This window comes from Loxodonta africana, chromosome 23 (genome assembly GCF_030014295.1).
Source record: "Loxodonta africana isolate mLoxAfr1 chromosome 23, mLoxAfr1.hap2, whole genome shotgun sequence".
Lineage (NCBI taxonomy): Eukaryota > Metazoa > Chordata > Mammalia > Proboscidea > Elephantidae > Loxodonta > Loxodonta africana.
In genome coordinates, this window is record NC_087364.1 from 72916394 (window position 1) to 72936856 (window position 20463).

Sequence of the window (20463 nt, forward strand, 5' to 3'; positions counted from 1 at the left end):
GTAAGCAGATCTGGTTAGATCTTGAAATACAGTGTACGTCAGGAGTTCTGCAAACTCAAACTTAGGTTGAATCTGAGGCTACCTTGACTGAAGGCTGTAAGTGTCCTCCATTGTGTGAGCGGGCATGTGTGGTCTAAAGGTACCAGCTGTCTTCTTGTCAGTTCCAGCTGTTGGTAGCCATGTAGAGGTGAAGGTCCAGTGTTGCTAGGTTTTTCTCCTCCTTTTTTCTTAAAGAAAACCCAGAAATCTGCCTTTTTTTTTTTTAATTGTTCTTTAGATGAAGGTTTACAGAGCAAATTAGTTTCTCGTTAAACAATTAATACACATACTGTTTTTTGACATTGGTTGCCAACCCCACAACGTGTCAACTCTCTCCCCTTCTTGACTTTGGGTTACCTGTTAACAGCTTTCCCATCCCCTCCTGCCTTCTTGTCTTTGCCCCTAGGCTGGTGTACCACTTTAGTCTTGTTTTGTTTTATGGGCCTGTCTAGTCTTTGGCTGCAGGGTGAACCTCAGGAGTCATCTCAGTTCTGAGTTAAAAGGGTGTCCAGTGGAGAAATCTGAATTTTTATCCAAAAGTCCTGATATTAAAATATTTGGGAATTTTTTGAGTAAATGCTAAGGGCCAAATAAGACATATCCAGTGGCCAGGTGAGGCACATAGGCCTCACGTTTGTATCTTCTTTTGTAATAGTAGTTGGACCGATAGAATGCTCTGTAAAGTGTAATGTAGCTGAGTTATGGTCCTGGCCTGAGTTCTAACTAAGAGTGCTAGGCTCCCAGAATGTTTACATTTTCTCTATCTCCGTTCAGAATTCCCACTTCTCTGTTGATGAGGAGAACAGCGGAAACAAATTCATGCTAACCTTCACAGATATGAACATTGGTATTTATATATTTGGAAGTCGATGCTTATTAACAAGTGAATGTTGAATAGATAGACTCCCAAACATTGCAATAACGTAGAGTAAAAATAATTATTCTGCGTAGGAGGAGATTAGTAAGCTGTGATAGAATCTGGGTCTATTCCACCGTATTGAAAATATTAACAAAATCACTGAATCTGTATTTGAGTCTCCCTCAGTGGTTCAGAGGGTCCCTGGTGGTGCACTGGTTAAAGTGCTCGGCTGCCAACCGAAAGGTCGGTGGTTCAAACCCACCAGCTGCTCCGTGGGAGAAAAATGTGGCAGTCTGCTTCTGTAAAGATTCACGGCCTTGGAAACCCTGTGGGCAGTGCTATTCTGTCCTGTAGGGTCGCCATGAGTCAGAATCGACTTGACGGGAGAGGGTGGGTCAGGTGCAAGGAGGCGGGGGAGGCGTAGACTGTGTAAAATAGGGATGAGATTCTTCCCTGACCCTCTTCCTTAAATCCACAGTGCTATTATCATCTCTGGAGGACCGAATTCCGTGTATGCAGAAGACGCTCCCTGGTTTGACCCGGCAATATTCACCATTGGCAAACCTGTTCTCGGGATTTGCTATGGCATGCAGGTACTTCCAGGAATTTGCTTGAGGGCAGACTTAGTTTTTCTGCTTGTGACTCATACACAATTGGTATGTTCTGTCTTCAAGATGTGTAGGATAGCTGATTGATGAGATCGTTTGTGTATATTATGGCTGATTATAAATTACTGCATTAGTATAAAGGAGCCCTCCTGGTGCAGTGAAAAGTCAGCATTCAAATCCACCAGCCACTCCACGAGAGAAAGATGTGGCATTCCGCTTCTGTGAAGATTCCAGCTTGGTAAAACCCTACTGGGCTGTTGTACTCTGACCCGTAGAGTCACTCTTAGAATTTACTCCACGGCAGTAGGTTTGTTTTTTGTTTGTTTGTTTCTTTACCCTAGTATAGCAGAACTTATCTGATTGGGAGTCTATTCTCAGAAAAGTAACTACACTACTACACACCACAAAACACTCTCCATTAAAAAAAAAATCTTGGATATTAAAATTAAGAGTTGCAGAAGTAGTACCCAGACCTCCTGTATACCATTCCCCAGTTCCCCAGTTGTTAATATTTTTAAACCATTTGTGAGTCAGTGGCAGATACGATGCCTCGTTACTTGTCTTCTTTCTTAAGCCTGGGACACTCCTACAAAACTACAATACAGCCAGCAAAATCAGAAAGTTAGCATCGATTCAGTGTTAGCATCTAATCCGCAGACTCCAGTGCGATTTTACTGTTGTCTTATTAAATGTCCTTTATAGGTCCAGGAGCTGATCCAGGACCTTGGGTTGCGTTTAGTTGTCATGTTTCTTAGACTCCTTCAGTCTGCAGCACTCCCTCAGTCTTTCATGACCTTGACCGTTGTTAGTGGAAATGTACAGGCCAATCCATTGGTAGACGATCCTCAGTGTTGGTTTGCCTGCTGTTTTCCTCACGGTTAGGTTCAGACCGTGTGTTTTTGGCAGGCGTGCCACAGAAGCAATGCTGAGCTTACAGCACCTCACTCAGCAGGAGGCACCCGGTGTCGATGTGTGCCATTCATTGCCGGTGCTGTGCCTTCGTCTGTCAGGTGCTTCCACTGTGATGTTAGTTAACACGGATGTGTACCTTCGAGTTGTATCAAAAACAAAAGTAAATAAGGACTAATAAGGTCTTGAGGTAAGGTTCTCTTCTGTGAGTTATATCTTTAGAAATCTGCTTCTGCTGCTCTGTTACCTTTTCTGCTTACTTAATTTTTTCATAGGATAGGTTTATCAGATAAGTAGAACGTAGTTCTTGAATTAAGGGGGGGAAAAAACCCATTGTCGTCGAGCTGATTCCAACTGATAGCACCCCTATAGGGTAGAGTAAAACTGCCTCCTAGAGTTTCCAAGGAGCAGCTGGTGGATTCGAACTGCTGACCTTTTGGCTAGCAGCCTGAGCTTTTAACCACTGCGCCTCAAGGGCTCTTGAATAAAGTGATAGACAGTACTTTGCCAGTTGCATTCTAGATTCTCACCAAAGAATGATTTTATTCAATAAAGGCTATTTACGAAGGAGGTAGGAATATACAGGTGTTTAAGAAGCATTACTAATGGTTACTATCTAGTTAAGACATAATTTTTAATAATTTATTTCATAAGAGTGTCTGAAAATTGAGTAGCTGGGAAAGTATTCCCTGAATTATAGTTAATTGAAATGTTGCGGTATTCTGGTTAGTACCAGAAACTAGACGCTTAATTTTTTTAACTTGGGGATTTCTGCCGTGATAAGAATAGCCAGATAAATATATATGACCACAGATATACTTGTTCATTTTGAGAATTGTCTTGACCCCTTTTTCCTTTTGCACAAGGTGGGGGTCAGGGTCAGATAAGAAGTGGGTTGATCTAATTGACCAAAATGGAATTAATGTTAATTAAAATATAAAGTTTTAAATTTCCTCATAATATTCTGATCCTTTTTTTTTTTTTTTCCTAATTACTGAGAATTACCTGTTAATTTTCAATTTCATGAATGTATGGCTTAATAATAAAGATGTTGTATTCTCTTCTCCCAGTAATTGAGTTGTTTTAAGTCCTTGGAATGAGGACAATTTGAAATTCTATTAAGTGGCCAAAGCAGGACGATGCTATTTTATTTTTCAATCTTAAACGATTTGGTTGAAACTTATGCTTTAATGTGAATGTTCCACAAAGGGAAGCTTTTTGAAAAGTAGGAAGTGACGACAGATCAGTATAGTCTCCTCTTCTCCCTGGCTCCGCAGCTTTCTGTGGAGGAGGGAAATATAGACCAGTGTTCACAGAAGAACACGAAAGTTTTATTATCCAATTCTTGGTAACTAGAAGCAGAGTTATTGTATAAACCATTGGCCTGATAGCAGCATCAGATTTGGCTTCTTGCTGATTGTTTGTTATGATTTTCTACTTTGATTTAGAGGAAATATTGATTCTAAAATTATATAAAGTACAAAATCTACAACTATGAATACTTTCTTTAGGTGGTAAGTGTTTTACAGTAAAGGATTCCCCCCTTTTTTAATATTCTGTGAAAAGTTTAAATAGTGGTTATGAATTTGACTTGGGTAATAACTTCATGTGAACACTTATTTTTAGATTTTTTCACTTAGTATCCCAAGATAAATATATTCAAAGAGATTGCATCCTGATTGAGTTGAATGTTGGAAGTTCGCTGACTTTTTTTTTTAAGTATACCTTGGCTCTGGGATGTGGTATGTTTATATAATTTACTGATTTTCCTTGCCAAGAGTAGTCAGTGTTGATTATATAGCAAACTCATAATTCAGTTAAGTGTTTTTTTTTATTATATTGAGAGGCATTACAACATACTTTAGGGAAGAGTCTCGCAAGATATCTTTTTAGGATACATTTATGGTGACATTAGTCTGAAAAAGACTCAATTAAAATGATGGTGGCTCCGTGTTTCCCCATTGTCAGTCCCACCCCATATAATTGTAAAGCCATATTTTTCTCTAAGTTGTTAGGGTATCTTATGATTGCAAAATGCGTGTTAAATGCATAAAATATTTTGCCTTTCACCTGAACGTTCGTAGCAGGACAATAGCTGATGTTGGTCCTTTGGGCAGAAATTGTCATCTTTCCATAAAATGTTGATGTTCATGGTGCCATCTAGTTAATATGCCGTTTGTAAAGGACTGCCACTTCTTAGTGACTAACAGTTGGTTTTTTTTTAGCACAAAAGGTCTCACTCTAGGGCATGTTCCTGCCCCCCATGACATTCTGGTATTTTAATAAACTTCAATGTCTCACGTACTGCCTCCTCCCAGTAAGTGAACTCTCCTGTCAGCCTTTCTGATTGCTTCCTGGTGATTCTTTGCTGAAAAGTAAGTCTGTCCTGCTCAGCTGCCTCTTTCACCTCTGTTAACCCATTTACTCCTTCCATCCACCCGGCATAAGAAATAGAGTGTTAGCAGAACTTTGGAATTTCCTTATACCTTTCTTCATTCTTACTCCCCTTGTCCCCACCAGAGGTAAACACTTTACCGAATTTGGTTATTTTATGTTTATATCCCTAAATAATACATTATTTAGTTTTGACTGTTGGCCTGTATGTAAATGAAATCATACCGTATGTGTTATTTTTATTCAGCATTGTTTTTGAGGTTCATTCACAGTGATTGATTTAATTGTAAGCTTTTCATTTTTACTATTAAATATGTTGTTTGAATATACCAAAAAAAAAAAAGAAAAGAAAACCAAACTCATTGCCGTTGAGTCAATTGATAGCCGCCCCATAGGACAGAGTAGAACTGCCCCATAGCGTTTCCAAGGAGCAGCTGGTGGATTTGAACTACCGAGCTTTTGGTTAGCAGCTGAGCTCTTAACCACTGCACCACCAGGGCTCTTATTTGCATATAAAAAAAATTGAGATTAATTGTCCATTCCACTGTTGGCGTTGCTTATCTTCTAGCTTTTTACTATTACAGATGGTACTACCATGAACATTTCGTATCTGTCTCCTGGTGTTACACGCAGGAAGTTCTCCGTAGGGTAGCCAGGAATGGAGAGCGGGGGTCATTATGCATACCTTCAACTTTATTAAGCAATGATCGTTTTCCCCCCGATTTACATTCCCACATCAGTGTATAAAAATGTCTTCACTCTGTATCCCTGTCAACCCATGGTCAGATTTTTGTGTGTGTTTATCTATCTGAGGAGGTGTTAAATTTTTTTTCCTCTGTATAGATTCCTATGCTTATTTACCATTTGTAACTGCTTTACTGTAAAAGCCAGTTTATGACTTTTACCATTTCTCTCTTGAATTGTCTTTGTGTGTGTGTGTGTGTTGTGGTAGCTCTTTATGTATGCTGAATACTAAACTTTTGCCCATTATGTATATTCGAGATACCTTTTAGATTGCTACTTGTCTTTTCATTCTGCATGGTTTCACTTGGCTTCCTTATACACCCATACTAGGTTTTGCCGAATTATGTTTATTAGCAGAATTTCCTCCCTTTTGGCACTCCTGAGTCTAACCTTATTTTGTAAAACCTTGGCACATAAGACAAATAAAAGAGGAGCTGATTTGATTAGGGTGGTAGACACGCAGTACTATCAGGATTTCTTTGAGGCACTTGAGATTATCGGGAATCCATCTGGAAATTATTAAGTCAAAATGGAATAGTAAAATAAAAATTTAGTAAGAAAGTACATGGTTTTATTATACGTAAAGTTATCCTCTCCTCAAACACACTTAGCTGGAGGCTCAGCTCCTTGCACCTTCAACCTGAAGTAACATAGTCAGGAATCAAAAAATAAGCACAAAAGCCGTCTGAGCAGGTGAGATGATTTTAATTCTACAGCAAGCTCCTTAGATCTGTGGAGGCCTTCATTTAGACTTTTTGGACTCTTCATTTGTATAGCGTACCAACAAGTTAGGTTATTTTGATCCTTCAGCTGTCTTCTGATTAAGGGCTGTAAACTGGGGGAGGCTGAGGTAGACCAGGTTCCTTGAAGATACAGAGGCATTCATTTTTCATTCGACACACTTAAATGACTGCTGTTAAGCCATATACTTTGCTAGGTCCTTGGGATTGTGAAGAGACCTGAAGGCATGGGAGAGAGAAGACGTTCTATTTTTGTAGTCAAACTAGTTTAGAATTGCCAGAGGAGAGAATGAGAGGGAAGGTGAGCGATGAAACTAAAAATTAGACAGGACCATGTAGTGACAAGTATTGTGTTCAATATAAAGGACTTGGACTCCATCCTGTAGACCAGAAGTTAGCAAAGTGCAGCTGGGAGGCTGGATCCAGCCTGCTGCTTGGGTTTATAGGACCTGCCGACTGGGCCTGGCTTTAATATTTGCAAGTGGTTGGAAAAGAACAAAAACAAGAATATGATACTTGAAAATTATATGAAATTCAGAGTTCTGTGTCCATAAATAAAGTTTTATTGGAACAGAGCCATGCCCACTTTTTTAAGTACTGTCTGTGGCTGTTTTTGTGCTACATGCAGAGTCAGATGGTGGCTACAGAGACAGTAAAGCCTGCCAAGGCGAAAATATTGATTCTCTGGCCTGTCACAGAAAACGTCTGCCAACCCCTGTTGTGGATACGAGAACCTAGCCATTAAAGAATGTAACCATGGACAAACACAATCATTTTGTATTTTACTGCCTTACATTGGTAGATGTGTAGAGTCTACGTAGACTGGAAGATGGGCAAGACGAGAGGCAAGGGGATGATTACCCAGCAGCAGTATTTCCTGAACTGTGGGAATAGATGTGAAAGTGTTTTGTCTAAGTTTCCAGCTTGGGAAGTACTGTGTTAAACAAAGGTTATCAAGTTTCTTTGCTGCGCTTATCCCACCTTGATTGTGGTGAAGTTTGTCGTGAAACGTCTAAGAGGAAAATACAGAGGGCAGTATTTGTTGCTGGTGCTGAAGAATCCCGCACTGTTAATTGTAGGGCCGAACATTTACCAGCTCTCTGCTGGGTGCTGGGTCAGCCTGCACCAGGCGTCGTCACAGCAGATGCCTCACGACACATGTTGGGGAACATACGTACCAAGCCGAGCTGAAGTGATTGCATCAGGGCAGATGTTATATTGGAGAAGTCTCCTGTGCATTGGGGGGGGGGGGGGGGCATTAGTAAATGATGAATAAGAAAAGAAAGTTGATTGACACAAGGAGGGGCAAAATGAAGAGACCAAAAATATAACAGCCTGTCGGAGTCTGGGATTGGAACAAGTGAGTCAAGGTTTTCTTGCCTATCCTGATTCTATAGCACAGCCTCCTGCAGGCTTTCAAAATGTTCTTTGTAACCAAAGATTAAATAGTTTGGAGTAATTTATACCTGTCTCATCCTGGTATTGGAGCCCTGGTGGCGCAGCAGTTAAGAGCTCGACTGCTAACCAGAAGGTTGGCAGTTCGAATTTACCAGCCACTTCTTGGAAATCCTGTGGGGCAGGTCTGCTCTGTCCTACTGTTCACTATGAATTGGAGCTGACTCAACGGCAATGGGTTTGGTTTGGTTTTTCAGTCCTGGTATAATAGCTCTTCTTGCTGTGCACTCTAGCTTTTTCTAAGGTTTTAACCGTTCAGAGTATCTTTTAAAATGCTTATAAATTTAACTCAGATGTAAGTATTAAAGAAATGTCTATTTTTAACAGATGATTGAAGTACACTAAATGGAAAATCTGTACATGGTTAGTTAACAGAAATTAATCTCAGGTCAGATTTCTAATCCAGTTTTGTTTTATAACCATGCCTCCTAATAACTGTATGATTGTAGGTAATAATGCCAGGTTATCTATGTTTATCAAACTTCCTTTGGTTTTTGGGCACAAATGTAACAGGTATTTTGAGAACAAGTAATATAAGTTGTTCAGTCTGCCTTACAAAATGACTGGGTGTTTTTCTAGTCAGTGTTCTGTTAACATCAGTTTATTTTCTCCTCGAACAGATGATGAATAAAGTATTTGGAGGTACAGTGCACAAAAAAAGTGTTCGAGAAGACGGAGTCTTCAGCATTAGTGTGGATAACACCTGTTCGTTATTCAGGTATGATAGATCTTTACAGATGAGTAAGAATGGCAGTGGATTACCTGATTTAAAGGAGGAGGTGCTGTTAGTCTTTGATATTAGAGGTTCCGTAATTGTTAGGCAAAATCCAGGCCACAATAGTGACCACAGTATAATGATCGATGATTGATGTCAGGTCAGCTGAGGACAGTGATGCTAATTAGGAATAAGGACAAAAAGCAAAATAAGCACAGCACTTATGAAATAACGTGAAGGCACCTGTGCAGTCTTGGAACCCCGTTTGGGAGCCCTGCTGTGATGCCCGCTTTTGTAGTTTCCCATCTTTGCTCTTTGGTGGAGTGTGGGTCTGTGTGTTAGTGTGCCGGGTGAGGCAAATGGCTAATGTTTTGAACTGCCCTGTGTCTGCTGTGCGTACCTCTTCCCCCACCACTTGCTTGCTGTGCCCCTAGAAAGCCACCTATTGGCTGGACTCATTGCTGAGTGTGGGTTGTATTCCCCTACTCCTCAGCTTCTCAGCAGTGAGGCACAACTGTACTTTGGTGTATAATCTTTTTAATACAGTGAATGTGTTATTTGTTTTATTTCTTGGTGTTAAAGATGCTATAGCTTTAATGTATTTTAAAAATTGATGAATGAGCTGTTCTATAGCTTTCAGTAATCCTTTATCTTTTTGGCTCAAAAATAACAAAGCTAAGTGTTCATTCCATTGTCTGAAAGGCCAGAAAACTTATGTTTAGTCACTTAATTTCTCTTTTTTGAATTTTTTAATGGCTTTGGTAGGCTACTGGAGAGTTACTCTTTTTCATTTTTTAACCTAAATTTTATTTTTATTTTAAAACCACATGTTCCCCTACCTTCACTGAGCCTGTAAAAATTCAGGCTGTGAATTGGTGAGCAAAGCCAGTGACTTAATATTATCATTTCTCTTAGCTGTGCTAATTATTTTTGGTTACAGGTTTATGTTGTATATTGACATTCTTAAAGGCATTCTTGACTTGTGCCCAAATTAATTTTAGTGAGTGGTTTGCTCCAAATTTGACAGGTCGGAAATTTGAAAATGCAAGTCTTGAAATGATTTTATCTGAAATGGAAATATAATCCCAGTTTTTACATAAAACTGGCTGTGGCTGACTCTTCCACACTACGAAAGGACAGAATTAAAGAGAACAACTGTTTTTAAAGATTCCTGTCTTTTAAATGGAATTTTAACAATAAAAAAAGCTAAGGTTTCTTGAAATAATATTATCAGCTGCAGCTATTCACTGCCCGAATACATTTGAAATCCAGTGTTTGCTCCATGTCATGACAGAGAGGTGCCGCTAATATTCAGCTTATGCCCAGTACTAGTCCTGAGAATCCGCTTCAGGAATCCAACGGATGGCCAAGAAGGGTGTATAATATTACAAGGGGCTCTTACAAAAGTAAAAATCTGGTTAAGATTTAAATTTTTTCTGTCTTTCTAGTGCTAAAATTCTGGGACTCTCAACCTACACTAATCCTAAACAATAATGACAACTCCAGAGGCCTAAAGCATCTGTTTTTAATTTAATTTTAGATTTCTTAATATTGTTTAACACCTACTCCTCATTCAGATTTTCCTGTAATGTAAAAAATATATTTTTGCAGCTGACTTGTTTGAATCAGGGTCCAGAAAAAGAACACATTGCATTTGCTTAATGTTACTTATATCTCTTTTAACCTAGAATAGCTTCCCTTCCCTCTTTCTCAAACGCCATTAATTTGTTGGACACTAGATGTCTACTCTTTCATATTTATGCCCATTCCCAAGAAAGGTGATCCAGTAGAATGCAGAATTTATTGAACAGTGTCATTAATACCACATACAAGTAAAATTTTGCTGATGATCATTCAAAAGAGATAGCAGCAGTAGATTGACAGGCAACTGCCAGAAATTCAAGCCGGATTCAGAAGAGGACATGGAATCAGATATGTCACTGCTGATATCAGATGGATCCTGGCTGAAAGCAGAGAATACCGGAAAGATGTTTCCCTGTGTTTTATTGACTATGCAAAGGCATTGGACTGTGTGGATCATGACAAATTATGGGTAACATTCCGAAGAATGGGTATTCCAGAACACTTAATTCTGCTCATGCAGAACCTGTACATATATCAAGAGGCAGTCATTCGAATAGAGCAAGGGGTACTGCGTGGTTTAAAGTCAGGAAAGGTGTGCGTTGGGGTTGTATCCTTTCACCATATTTATTCAATCTGTATGCAGGGCAGATAATCTGAGACCTTGGACTGTGTGAAGAAGAACAGGGCATCAGGATTGGAGGAAGACTTGTTAACAACCTGGGTTATTCAGGCGACACAACCTTGCTTGCTGAAAGTGAAGAGGACTTGAAACACTGATGAAAATCAAAGACCAGAGCCTTCAGTATGGATTGAACCCAACATAAAGGAAACAGAAATCTTCACAAATGGACCAATAAGAAACATCATGGTAAACAGAGAAAATAGTGAAGTTGTCAAGGATTTTGTTTTACTTGTGTACACAGTCAACACCCACGGAAGCAGCAGTCAGGAAATCAAAAGATGCATTGCACCGGGCAAATCCACTGCAAAAGACCTCTTTCAGGTGTTAGAAAGCAAAGACGTCACTTTGAAGGCTAAAGGGTGCCTGGCCCAAGCCGTGGTGTTTCCAGTTGCCCCATGTGCATGGGAAAGCTGGGCAGTGAGTAAGGAAGACCGGAGAAGAGTTGAGGCCTTTGAGTTGTGGTGTTGGCGGAGAATGTTGAATACCCCATGGACTGCCAAAAGACCGAACAGATCCGTCTGGAAAGAAGTACGGCCAGAATCTCCTCAGAAGCAAGGATGGCAAGACGACACCTCACATACTTCAGACTTGTTATCAGGAGGGATCGGTCCCTGGAGAAGGACGTCACGCTTGGTAGAGGGTCTGGAAGGAGAGGAAGACCGTCAGTGAGACAGACTGACACAGTGGCCGCAGCAAAGGCCTCAGGCCTAGCAATGATCATGAGGATGGCACAGGGCCGGGCAGTGCTCTGTTCTGATGTAGATAGGGTCGCTGTGAGTTAGAACCGACTCGACAGCATCTGACAACAACAGAGGTCAACATTGCTACTGTATTGTCATTGCTTGTAGATCTTTTCAGTGGAGAGGGTTAGGAAATAGATATTGTCATAGAAAGAAAACAAGATCGTTAGTGCATACTATCATTTCAAAATAAAATGAAAGATCATAGGGTTTTTGTCTTGTTTGATTCTGTGTGACCTTACTCTTAAGCTGAAAATCTTGATTCCCGATTGTATTATTTGTTTTAGCCTACAATATACAAAAGGACCCCTGGCACAATGGTTAAGCACTGGGCTGCTAACCCAAAGTTTGGCTTTTTGAACCTACCAGTGACTCCGTGGGAGAACAGACCTGGAAATCTATTCCTGTAAAGATTAAGCATGTGCCATCAAGACGATTCCAACTCATAGGATCCCTATAGATTATAGCCTGGGAAACCTTGTGGGGCAGTTCTACTCTGTCCTATAGGATTGATAATAGTCAAAATTGATTCGGCTCACAGCAATACAATATACAAATAACTGTACTGTTCATATTGTAGCTGCAAAATAACTATATTACTGACGTGACTACTGAGTGAAGTGTAAGACCTTTGAAATGCCTTTTGTTCTTAAGTTCCAGTAGAGAGATAATGCTGAAATTACTATTTTAGAGTCTCTTGACGTTTTTCTTTGTGTGTGTGGCTATATGAACTTCATGTATTTATTTGTTTGCATTTTGGGTTTTTACAGATGGTGTTTTTTGAGATTCAGTTTTCTCTTATTTTTATAATGGACAGAATGAATTTAAATTCTAGCAGTGCTGTACTGTTACATGATTAAAAAAAAAAAAGCAAAGGAACCCCATTAATCATGTCTCTAAGATATTTGTGTGTTGCATTGTTGCATTTTAATTTTTCTGTGTGTAGGGGCCTTCAGAAGGAAGAGATCGTTTTGCTTACACACGGAGATAGTGTAGACAAAGTAGCTGATGGATTCAAGGTTGTGGCACGTTCTGGGAACATTGTAGCAGGTGAGAATTCTAAAAATTTTGTGAGTTCCTTGTTTTTAAAGAGAATTATCTTAAAAGTTTAAGCATATGTTTCTCTATGAGGCGCTGTTTAATTTTCATTATACTGTACAGATATCCTAAATGTGGTAGAGTCAACTGTAGATTTATGAAGGGAATTTATATCAGGATTATTCAGAAGCCACTTACTGTTTTGCTCTGAAATACTTTTTAAAATGTTCATCCTAATAATAAATTTTTCAAACATACAACACACTGTACTTTTATAAGTTACTGAGTCTGAACACTGTCTGTCTTCCTACCGTGGGGTATTCACAGTTGCCTGCTTTTTGTGCCTGTTCTAGGTACACGTAGGTGTGCGTCTTGTACTCAGGCAGACCACCAGACTAAGTACTCAGATGTTTCTCTTAAGCAGGGGTTGACAAACAGTGGCCTGTGGGTCACATCCAGCCTGTGTCTCATATCTGTATGTCCAGGAGTTTTTACGTTTATTAAAAAGTTATTTAAAAAAAGACAGAGATCGTACATGCTCCACAAAGCCTAAAACATTTACTGCTTAGCCCTTTACAAAAAATTTGCCAACCCCTGTTCTAAACTATTTTGGTTTTCTACTTTTTTGAGGAAGAAGAATTGATTTTTTGGCAGTCTGAGATTCTGGCTTCCTTGCTATAAATGTAAACAAAATCACTAATCTTAGAAATCAGGAAAAGAAAAAAGTAGGGTTATCAATAAAGTTTGTGCTTGAGATGCCAAACCTTAATAATAAGTGAAAAAAAGAATTACCACGTTAAACCGAATTGGAATAATCTGCCTGTACTTGGTTACTTAACAGATGAGCATATTCAGACAGGAATTATCAAGAGTAGTTTTCATGCTGAAATGTTTTTATGTCATACAAAACATCAACAGTAGTAGAAGATTAGTTTTTGTATTTTCATTCATTCAGCGAATATTTGAGTGCCTGCTATGTACCAAACACAGTTCAAGGTGCCAAGGATACAGTAGTAACGAGCAAAATAGACAAAAATCCCAGTTCCGCCTTCTAGTTGGGTAGAGACAGACAATGGAGAAACAAACAACAGAAATTGTCATACGTCAGAGAGTGTTTAACTGTGTTGAAAAAACAAGCCGGAGGAAAGAGGCTAAGTGTTGGGGAATGTATGTATGATTAGGGCTGTTATGGGATATGCAGGGAAAGCATTCCTATAAGATGACATTGGACCTGAAGGAAATAAGTGACTGACCCCTCTGGATAGTCAAAAAACCCACTGCCACCAAGTCGATTCCAACTCACAGCGACCCTGTAGGACAGGGTAGAACTGCCACATAGGGTTTCCAAGGCTGTAATCTTTACGGAAGCAGACTGCCACATCTTTCTCCTGAGACTGAGGATAGCTAGTGCATTATTTCCTGGGATGGGAACATATTTGAGGAACAGCAAAGAAACTGTGGTGCTTGGAACAGAGTAAGGAAGAAAACGTGGTAGAAGACAAGTTCGTAGAGTTTGTTGGGGGCCAGAAGAAGCAGGGCCTTTGAGGCCGCTGTAAAAACTTTGGCTTCCTTGTAGTGAGGTAGGATTTTGAACGAAGGAGAGACATGATTTAATTTCAGGATCACCCTGGCCATATGTCGTGAGGAGGTGAGAAACAGGATCAAGGGCAGAAGCAGGGAGACCAACTCGAAACCTACTGCAGTAATCAGGAGTGACACAGTGGTGCCCTGGACCAGCGTGGTAGAGGTGGAAGTGGTGACGAGTGATTGGATTCTGATACGTTTTGAAGGGAGAGACAAAGGATTGCTGTTGGAGGGGGTTAGAATGTAGAATCAAGTTTTAGCCTGAGCAGCAGAGGTTGAAGTTTCTATTTACCTGATGGGAAAGACTGCAGGAGTTTGAGGTACTCAGTAAACATTAAAATAAATAAGGTGTTGAATAGGCAGCTGTATAGATGAGTCTGGACTTCAGAGGGGAAAACTGGACCAGAGGTATACATTTGGGAGTTTAATAGCGTATAAACCAAACTCATTGCTGTCAAATTGATTCTAACTCATAGCGACCCTACAGGACAGAATAGAGCTGCCCCATAGGGTTTCCAGGGAGTGGCTGGTGGGCTCAATCGGCCACCCTTTTGGTTAGCAGCTGAGCTCTTAACCACTGTACCACCAGGGCACCTTAATAGCATGTGGTAGCTTTTAAAGCCTTAGAGTGTGAGGTCACTCAAGAATGTTTAGAGAAGAGGTTTGAGGGCTGTGCTCTGGTCCCCTTCCATGTGTAGAGATGGGCAAGGTGAGGAGGGGCCAGCAAAGAAGATTCAGAGGGAGCAGCCAGTGAGATGAGAAGTGAACCAAGGTAGAGTTGGGCATCCTGGAAGCCCAATAAAGAAAGTGTGAGGTACTGTGGCACAATAGAATGAGCATAAGTTTGGGAGCTTACCAGGCCTGATGTAACTAACTAGCTGTGAGTTTAGACAAGTTTCTTAACATCTCAGAGCCGTGAAATAGAGGTATTAAATGCGCATGCAAAATATCGAGCTTAACGTCTGCTGCTTAGTAGGTAATCAATAATTTGATATAAACGTATCACTCAAGTTAGTGGAGGTGTATTTGTGGTTAATGATAAGCAAGAAAGAAACAATGTTCTGACAGGCCTGATATATGAGCGTCTTCTAATACAGGAAATTGGTACCTAAAAAGCTACACCTTGCTTGTGGAAGCCATGTAGAACCTGAGAACCCAAGTTGGATTATCTTTGCATTAAACAGAAAGGCAGTTGAAGCAACCTGGGTGGAGAAACCAGGGTACTGTGAAGTAGTCTCTGTGTAGGATTTAGTGCACTGTCTTCCCAGAAAACCCAGTGACGTCGAGTCGATTCCGACTCATAGCGACCCTATAGGACAGAGTAGGACTGCCCAATAGAGTTTCCAAGGAGCGCCTGGCGGATTTGAACTGCCGACCCTTTGGTTAGCAGCCGTAGCACTTAACCACTATGCCACCAGGGTTTCCACAAATCCACTAAAGTGTATCAATTTTAACATTCGTAGGGGAAGAAAATTCTGAGTAATTATGGGGGTATTCATTCAGTGTTTTCAACACAAAAAGTTTTAATTTTTTATTCTTTTCTCCCTAAAGGTATAGCAAACGAAAGTAAAAAATTATACGGAGCGCAGTTCCATCCTGAAGTTGGCCTCACGGAAAATGGGAAAGTGATACTGAAAAACTTCCTCTACGACATCGCAGGCTGCAGTGGGACTTTCACCGTGCAGAACAGAGAACGCGAGTGCATTCGAGAGATCAAGGAGAGAGTAGGCACATCCAAAGTGCTGGTGAGCAGTTTATCAGTTCCTGTCAGCAACTCAGCCCTTAGATACTTACTGGGCGAGGTGGACTGCTACCGGAAGCAGTGTGATAGTTTTTATTCTCTTTTTGTTTATTCTGTTCAATTTGGTTTTCCTTTTCTTTTCGCTTGTAGGTTTTGCTCAGTGGTGGAGTCGACTCGACAGTTTGTACGGCTTTGCTGAATCGTGCCCTGAACCATGACCAGGTCATTGCTGTGCACATCGATAATGGCTTCATGCGGAAACGAGAGAGCCAGTCTGTAGAAGAAGCCCTCAGAGAGCTTGGCATTCAGGTCAAAGGTATTGACGGGCCGAGAAAAATGAGTTTACATGTCAGGACTCGTTGAAATGAACATGACCTTAACCAGCTACAGTTTCACATTAAGCTGAAGGTTGAAATTTAAAAAATTTTTTTACATTAAAATTACTTTTGGCTCAAGAGGAGTCCCAGTGTATATTTTGAAACTTTTGATTACTGCTAATGTTGTACTTTGGAGTCTCTGGGTGGTGCAGATGGTTAACATGTTTGGCTGCTAACCAGAAGGTTGGAAGCTTGAGTCCCCCTAAAGGTACCTTGGAAGAAAGGCCAAGTAATCTCCTTCTGAAAAACTGAAAACCCCATGGCATACAGTTCTCCTCTTCCTCACGTGCGGCTGTGGTGAATCGGAATTGACTTGACGGCAATTTTTTTTTTTTAGCATTAGATTAGTAAGTTACAGTTTTTCAGCTACGGTCCCGTTCTCCTCTAGTCGTTCTTTTTTAAATTATTTTTTTCCTACCCTATCCCATAATATTATTTACACATGGGAATACGCAGGCCTTCCTGTAACAGGCACACAGATTATTTGCAGACGGGCTTATGCAGAGAAGGGCGGTGAAGAGTGTATAGTCCCTTTTTTCTATAAAGGTCACGGGAAACTTAGTGGTGTTGGAGTGGCTGTGGGCATTCCAGGGATCAGGCCAAGAAGAAGTTTAGTCGGGGACGCATCTAGTTTGGGTTTAGTGGTATATGTGTGATTTGGAGTTGTTTCTGTGTCTAGTTAAGTTATGGTTAGCCATTCCACTATAACTTAAGCAGATTAAATACCTAATCTGCTCTTTTTCTTGAAGGAGGCCTCCACATTGTCAGAGTTTCGGGCACTATAAAAACCTGGGCCTGCCCTTGGTAATTGACATAACAGAATGGAGGAAGCCGAAACCTTGGTGGGGGAAGCTAACAAAGAGCAAGCTGATTTGTGCTGCAGAATTCTAGGAAGCCTCAGTGGTTGGAAGCATTGGGTTTCTTTTGGGGCAGGGGTCTATGAGTGAGCCTAAAACAGGAATTTGTGGAAAATCTGAGAAACAGATCTTTTCTATAACATGGGAGCAAACTGGCCCTCCCCTGTAGAAGACTAGGTTTATTCTCTAGAGAGGCCAGAAGTGAGGCTCTGGACTTTGCATAGCAGTACCAGGCACAGTTGAGGGTGCGGTAAGTTTCCACATTCAGAACAGTCGGATTAAGTGAAAATCGATTTACTGAATGATCGAGGCTCCCTGCCCCCAACACACGTACGTGCGTGCATGTGTGCGCACGCACACACAGTCTGAATGATTGAGGCTCCCTGCCCCCAACACACAGACACACACACGCTGAATTATTGAGGCTCCCTGCCCCCAACACACACACACAGTCTCAGTGATTGAGGCTCCCTGCCCCCCCAACACACACACACAGTCTCAGTGATTGAGGCTCCCTGCCCCCCCAACACACACACACACACACACACATCACACACTCCCCCGCCCCGTCCCGTTCAATTACCGGAACACTGATAAGCAGGAGATTGGAAGTGTCTTCTCTGGGATAATTAACCAGCTTAAGAAAAAGATGTACAAATTCACTGGATGTCCCCCAGTGAAATACCCAGCTGTTTCGACATCTTACGGCGAGGCCCACCAGTTGTTAAGCCTTACTACCAAATGGAGATTTTAGTCAGATTGTGTATAAAAGGACATGTTCATAAACATCAGCGCTTCAGGAGGCTAGTCAGTTTGCAGTTTTCAGGACTTGGGTACCCTGTATGTGAGCCACTGGGGCCGTGCTTCTTGCTTGTGAGTTTTCCTTGTTGCTCTTATGGAACACTGAACAGGAGAAGCAGCCAGCATACTCTGTGGTATCCTAGCCCTTGATCACTGAGTGGAAACCCTGGTGGCGCAGTGGTTAAGTGCTACGGCTGCCAACCAAGAGGTCGGCAGTTTGAATCCACCAGGCGCTCCTTGGAAACTCTATGGGGCAGTCCTACTCTGTCCTATAGGGTCGCTATGAGTTGGAATCGACTTGACAGCAGTGGGTTTGGTTTTCGTTTTGATCATTGAATGCCACGGGAATCTTAGAACAAAACTCATGATTCTGAAAGGTGTGAGTTATGGTTTACTGGTAGTTCTGGAAGATGTCGGCAGACTTGGGGGAGATCAAAAGGTTAGATTTCCTTTGTCTAGCTTGACCTGTTGTTTTGTGGTTTATCTTACCAGTTTACCAGATGCCTTTTTCCCTTCTCCCCCAGTGATAAATGCTGCTCATTCCTTCTACAATGGAACGACAGCTCTGCCAATCTCAGATGAAGACAGGACCCCCCGGAAAAGGATCAGCAAAACCTTAAATATGACCACAAGTCCTGAGGAGAAAAGGAAAATCATTGGGGACACTTTTGTTAAGGTGTCTTTTCTTTTTAATATCTTCAGTGTGTACTTTTTTTAATGAGAATTTTAGTATTTGTTTGTTCTTGTTCTATCAAATAGCCAAATCTTCTGACTAATTTTGATTCTTTTTTTGGGGTCAGAGTCTGATTGTATATTGTTTAATATTGATCAGTAGACACAGTTTTACGTTTAAACAAAAATGACATACACTTATGTTGCAGGCTGCCATTCTGGCTCTTCAAGCTGTGTTCAGTTGATCTTGGACCTTGACCTTGAGTATTTCAGTGGCTGGATTTCAGGCTTTTGAAGGGGTGTTTGCACACCTTTTTGAATCACGTTAAAACACATGTTCCTAAAGGATTTTATGTTGGGGATTTGTGGATCTCATCTCCTGGTCACATTACAAAAAGGCTCTTAGAAATTCAGCCGAAAGTGTAAAATGTTGCCACCTTCTTTGAAGATTGTTTTACCTCCTTGGTTATAGATTGCCAATGAAGTAATTGGAGAAATGAACCTGAAACCCGAGGAAGTTTTTCTTGCCCAGGGCACCTTGCGGCCTGATCTCATTGAAAGTGCGTCCCTTGTTGCCAGTGGCAAAGCTGAACTCATCAAAACCCATCACAATGACACAGAGCTTATCAGAAAGCTGAGAGAAGAGGTAAAGACTTAGGAGAACGTTTCTATAACGTAGATACATGGAGAGCTTCCCTTCTTCCCCCATCCGCCCAGCTTCTCTTCCTTCTAACAGTTTTATTCATATAAGATTCAGTTCACCCATTTAAGGTGTACAGTTGAGGTTTTCAGTATATTCACAGGGTTTTGTGCAGCCGTCAGCACATCTAATTTTAGAACGTTTTCATCACCCTACTGTCTGTCTTTAGATGTGCCTATTCTGGACAAGTCAAATATAAATGGAATCACACAATATGGTTTTTTTTTTTTTTTTGGGCAGTTGGCTGTTTCTTTCACTTAGCATAATGTTTTTAAGGTTCACGCATGTTGTAGCATTTATCAGTGCTCTAATCCTTTTTGCTGCCGAATAATACTCCATTGTAGGGATAGACCATCTTTTACTTGTCTGTAGACCATCTTTTACTTGTCTGTTATCAGTTGATGGACATTTGGGCTGTATTGATTGGCCTTTTTCTCCTTGTAGGGAAAAGTAATAGAGCCTCTGAAAGATTTTCATAAAGATGAAGTGAGAGCTTTGGGCAGAGAGCTCGGACTTCCAGAAGAGTTGGTCTCCAGGCATCCATTTCCAGGTGAGGAATGTGGGTGAATTCAGTGGGATTGGCCATGTGACTTCACGGGAGGGAAAATCAGCACAGACAGTTTGGAAATAGTTTGTCATCTCAGGAAATGCGTGACATGAGAGAAAGGGTGGGTAGGGAATAAAACATTCTTTTTAGTACTTACTGTGTATACTTCACATGGAGCCCTGATGGCACAATGGTTAAGATCTCGGCTGCTAACCAAAAGGTTAGCAGTTTGAATCCACCAGCCGCTCCTTGGAAACCGTATGGAGTAGTTCTACTCTGTCCTATAGGGTCGCTATGAGTCGGAATCAACTCGGTGGCAGTGAGTTTGATTTTTGGCTTGTGTTACACTCGTTTTCCATAATTATTTGTATTTAAATATTATACTACCCTTGCGAGTCTGGTATATAGTGTACCATCAGATGAGAAAACCAAGGCATTTTAATAATATTGTCACACGATTCTTAGTGGTAGAGGTAAGAATTGCATGTTCTTTCTACTATCCCATGATATGTTCCGTGGAAGAAATAAATATTAAAGCTTTGTTCTCTAAACTCCTTATCGTATGACTGACTTGTGTAACTGCGTGAACCACTTCGTTGCACAATGTTGTATGTAACTAATTCTTGACTAAATAGAGGAAAATACTTAATTTAAATAGCTATCAGCTGTCACTTAGA

General features: G+C 40.8%; 1 protein-coding gene across 2 annotated transcripts in view; it reads left to right on the top strand.

Annotated features, from left to right (window-relative positions):
• GMPS (guanine monophosphate synthase) overlaps positions 1-20463 on the top strand; it is a 68604-nt gene that overhangs the window by 35000 nt on the left and 13141 nt on the right. For both annotated transcript variants that reach the window (XM_010595935.3, XM_064275634.1), the window contains 8 exons: positions 1377-1491; positions 8369-8466; positions 12416-12519; positions 15643-15836; positions 15983-16148; positions 18392-18543; positions 19012-19185; positions 19684-19789. In XM_010595935.3, coding sequence (XP_010594237.1) covers positions 1377-1491; positions 8369-8466; positions 12416-12519; positions 15643-15836; positions 15983-16148; positions 18392-18543; positions 19012-19185; positions 19684-19789 — 1109 coding nt within the window. The remainder of the gene's footprint in view (positions 1-1376; positions 1492-8368; positions 8467-12415; positions 12520-15642; positions 15837-15982; positions 16149-18391; positions 18544-19011; positions 19186-19683; positions 19790-20463) is intronic.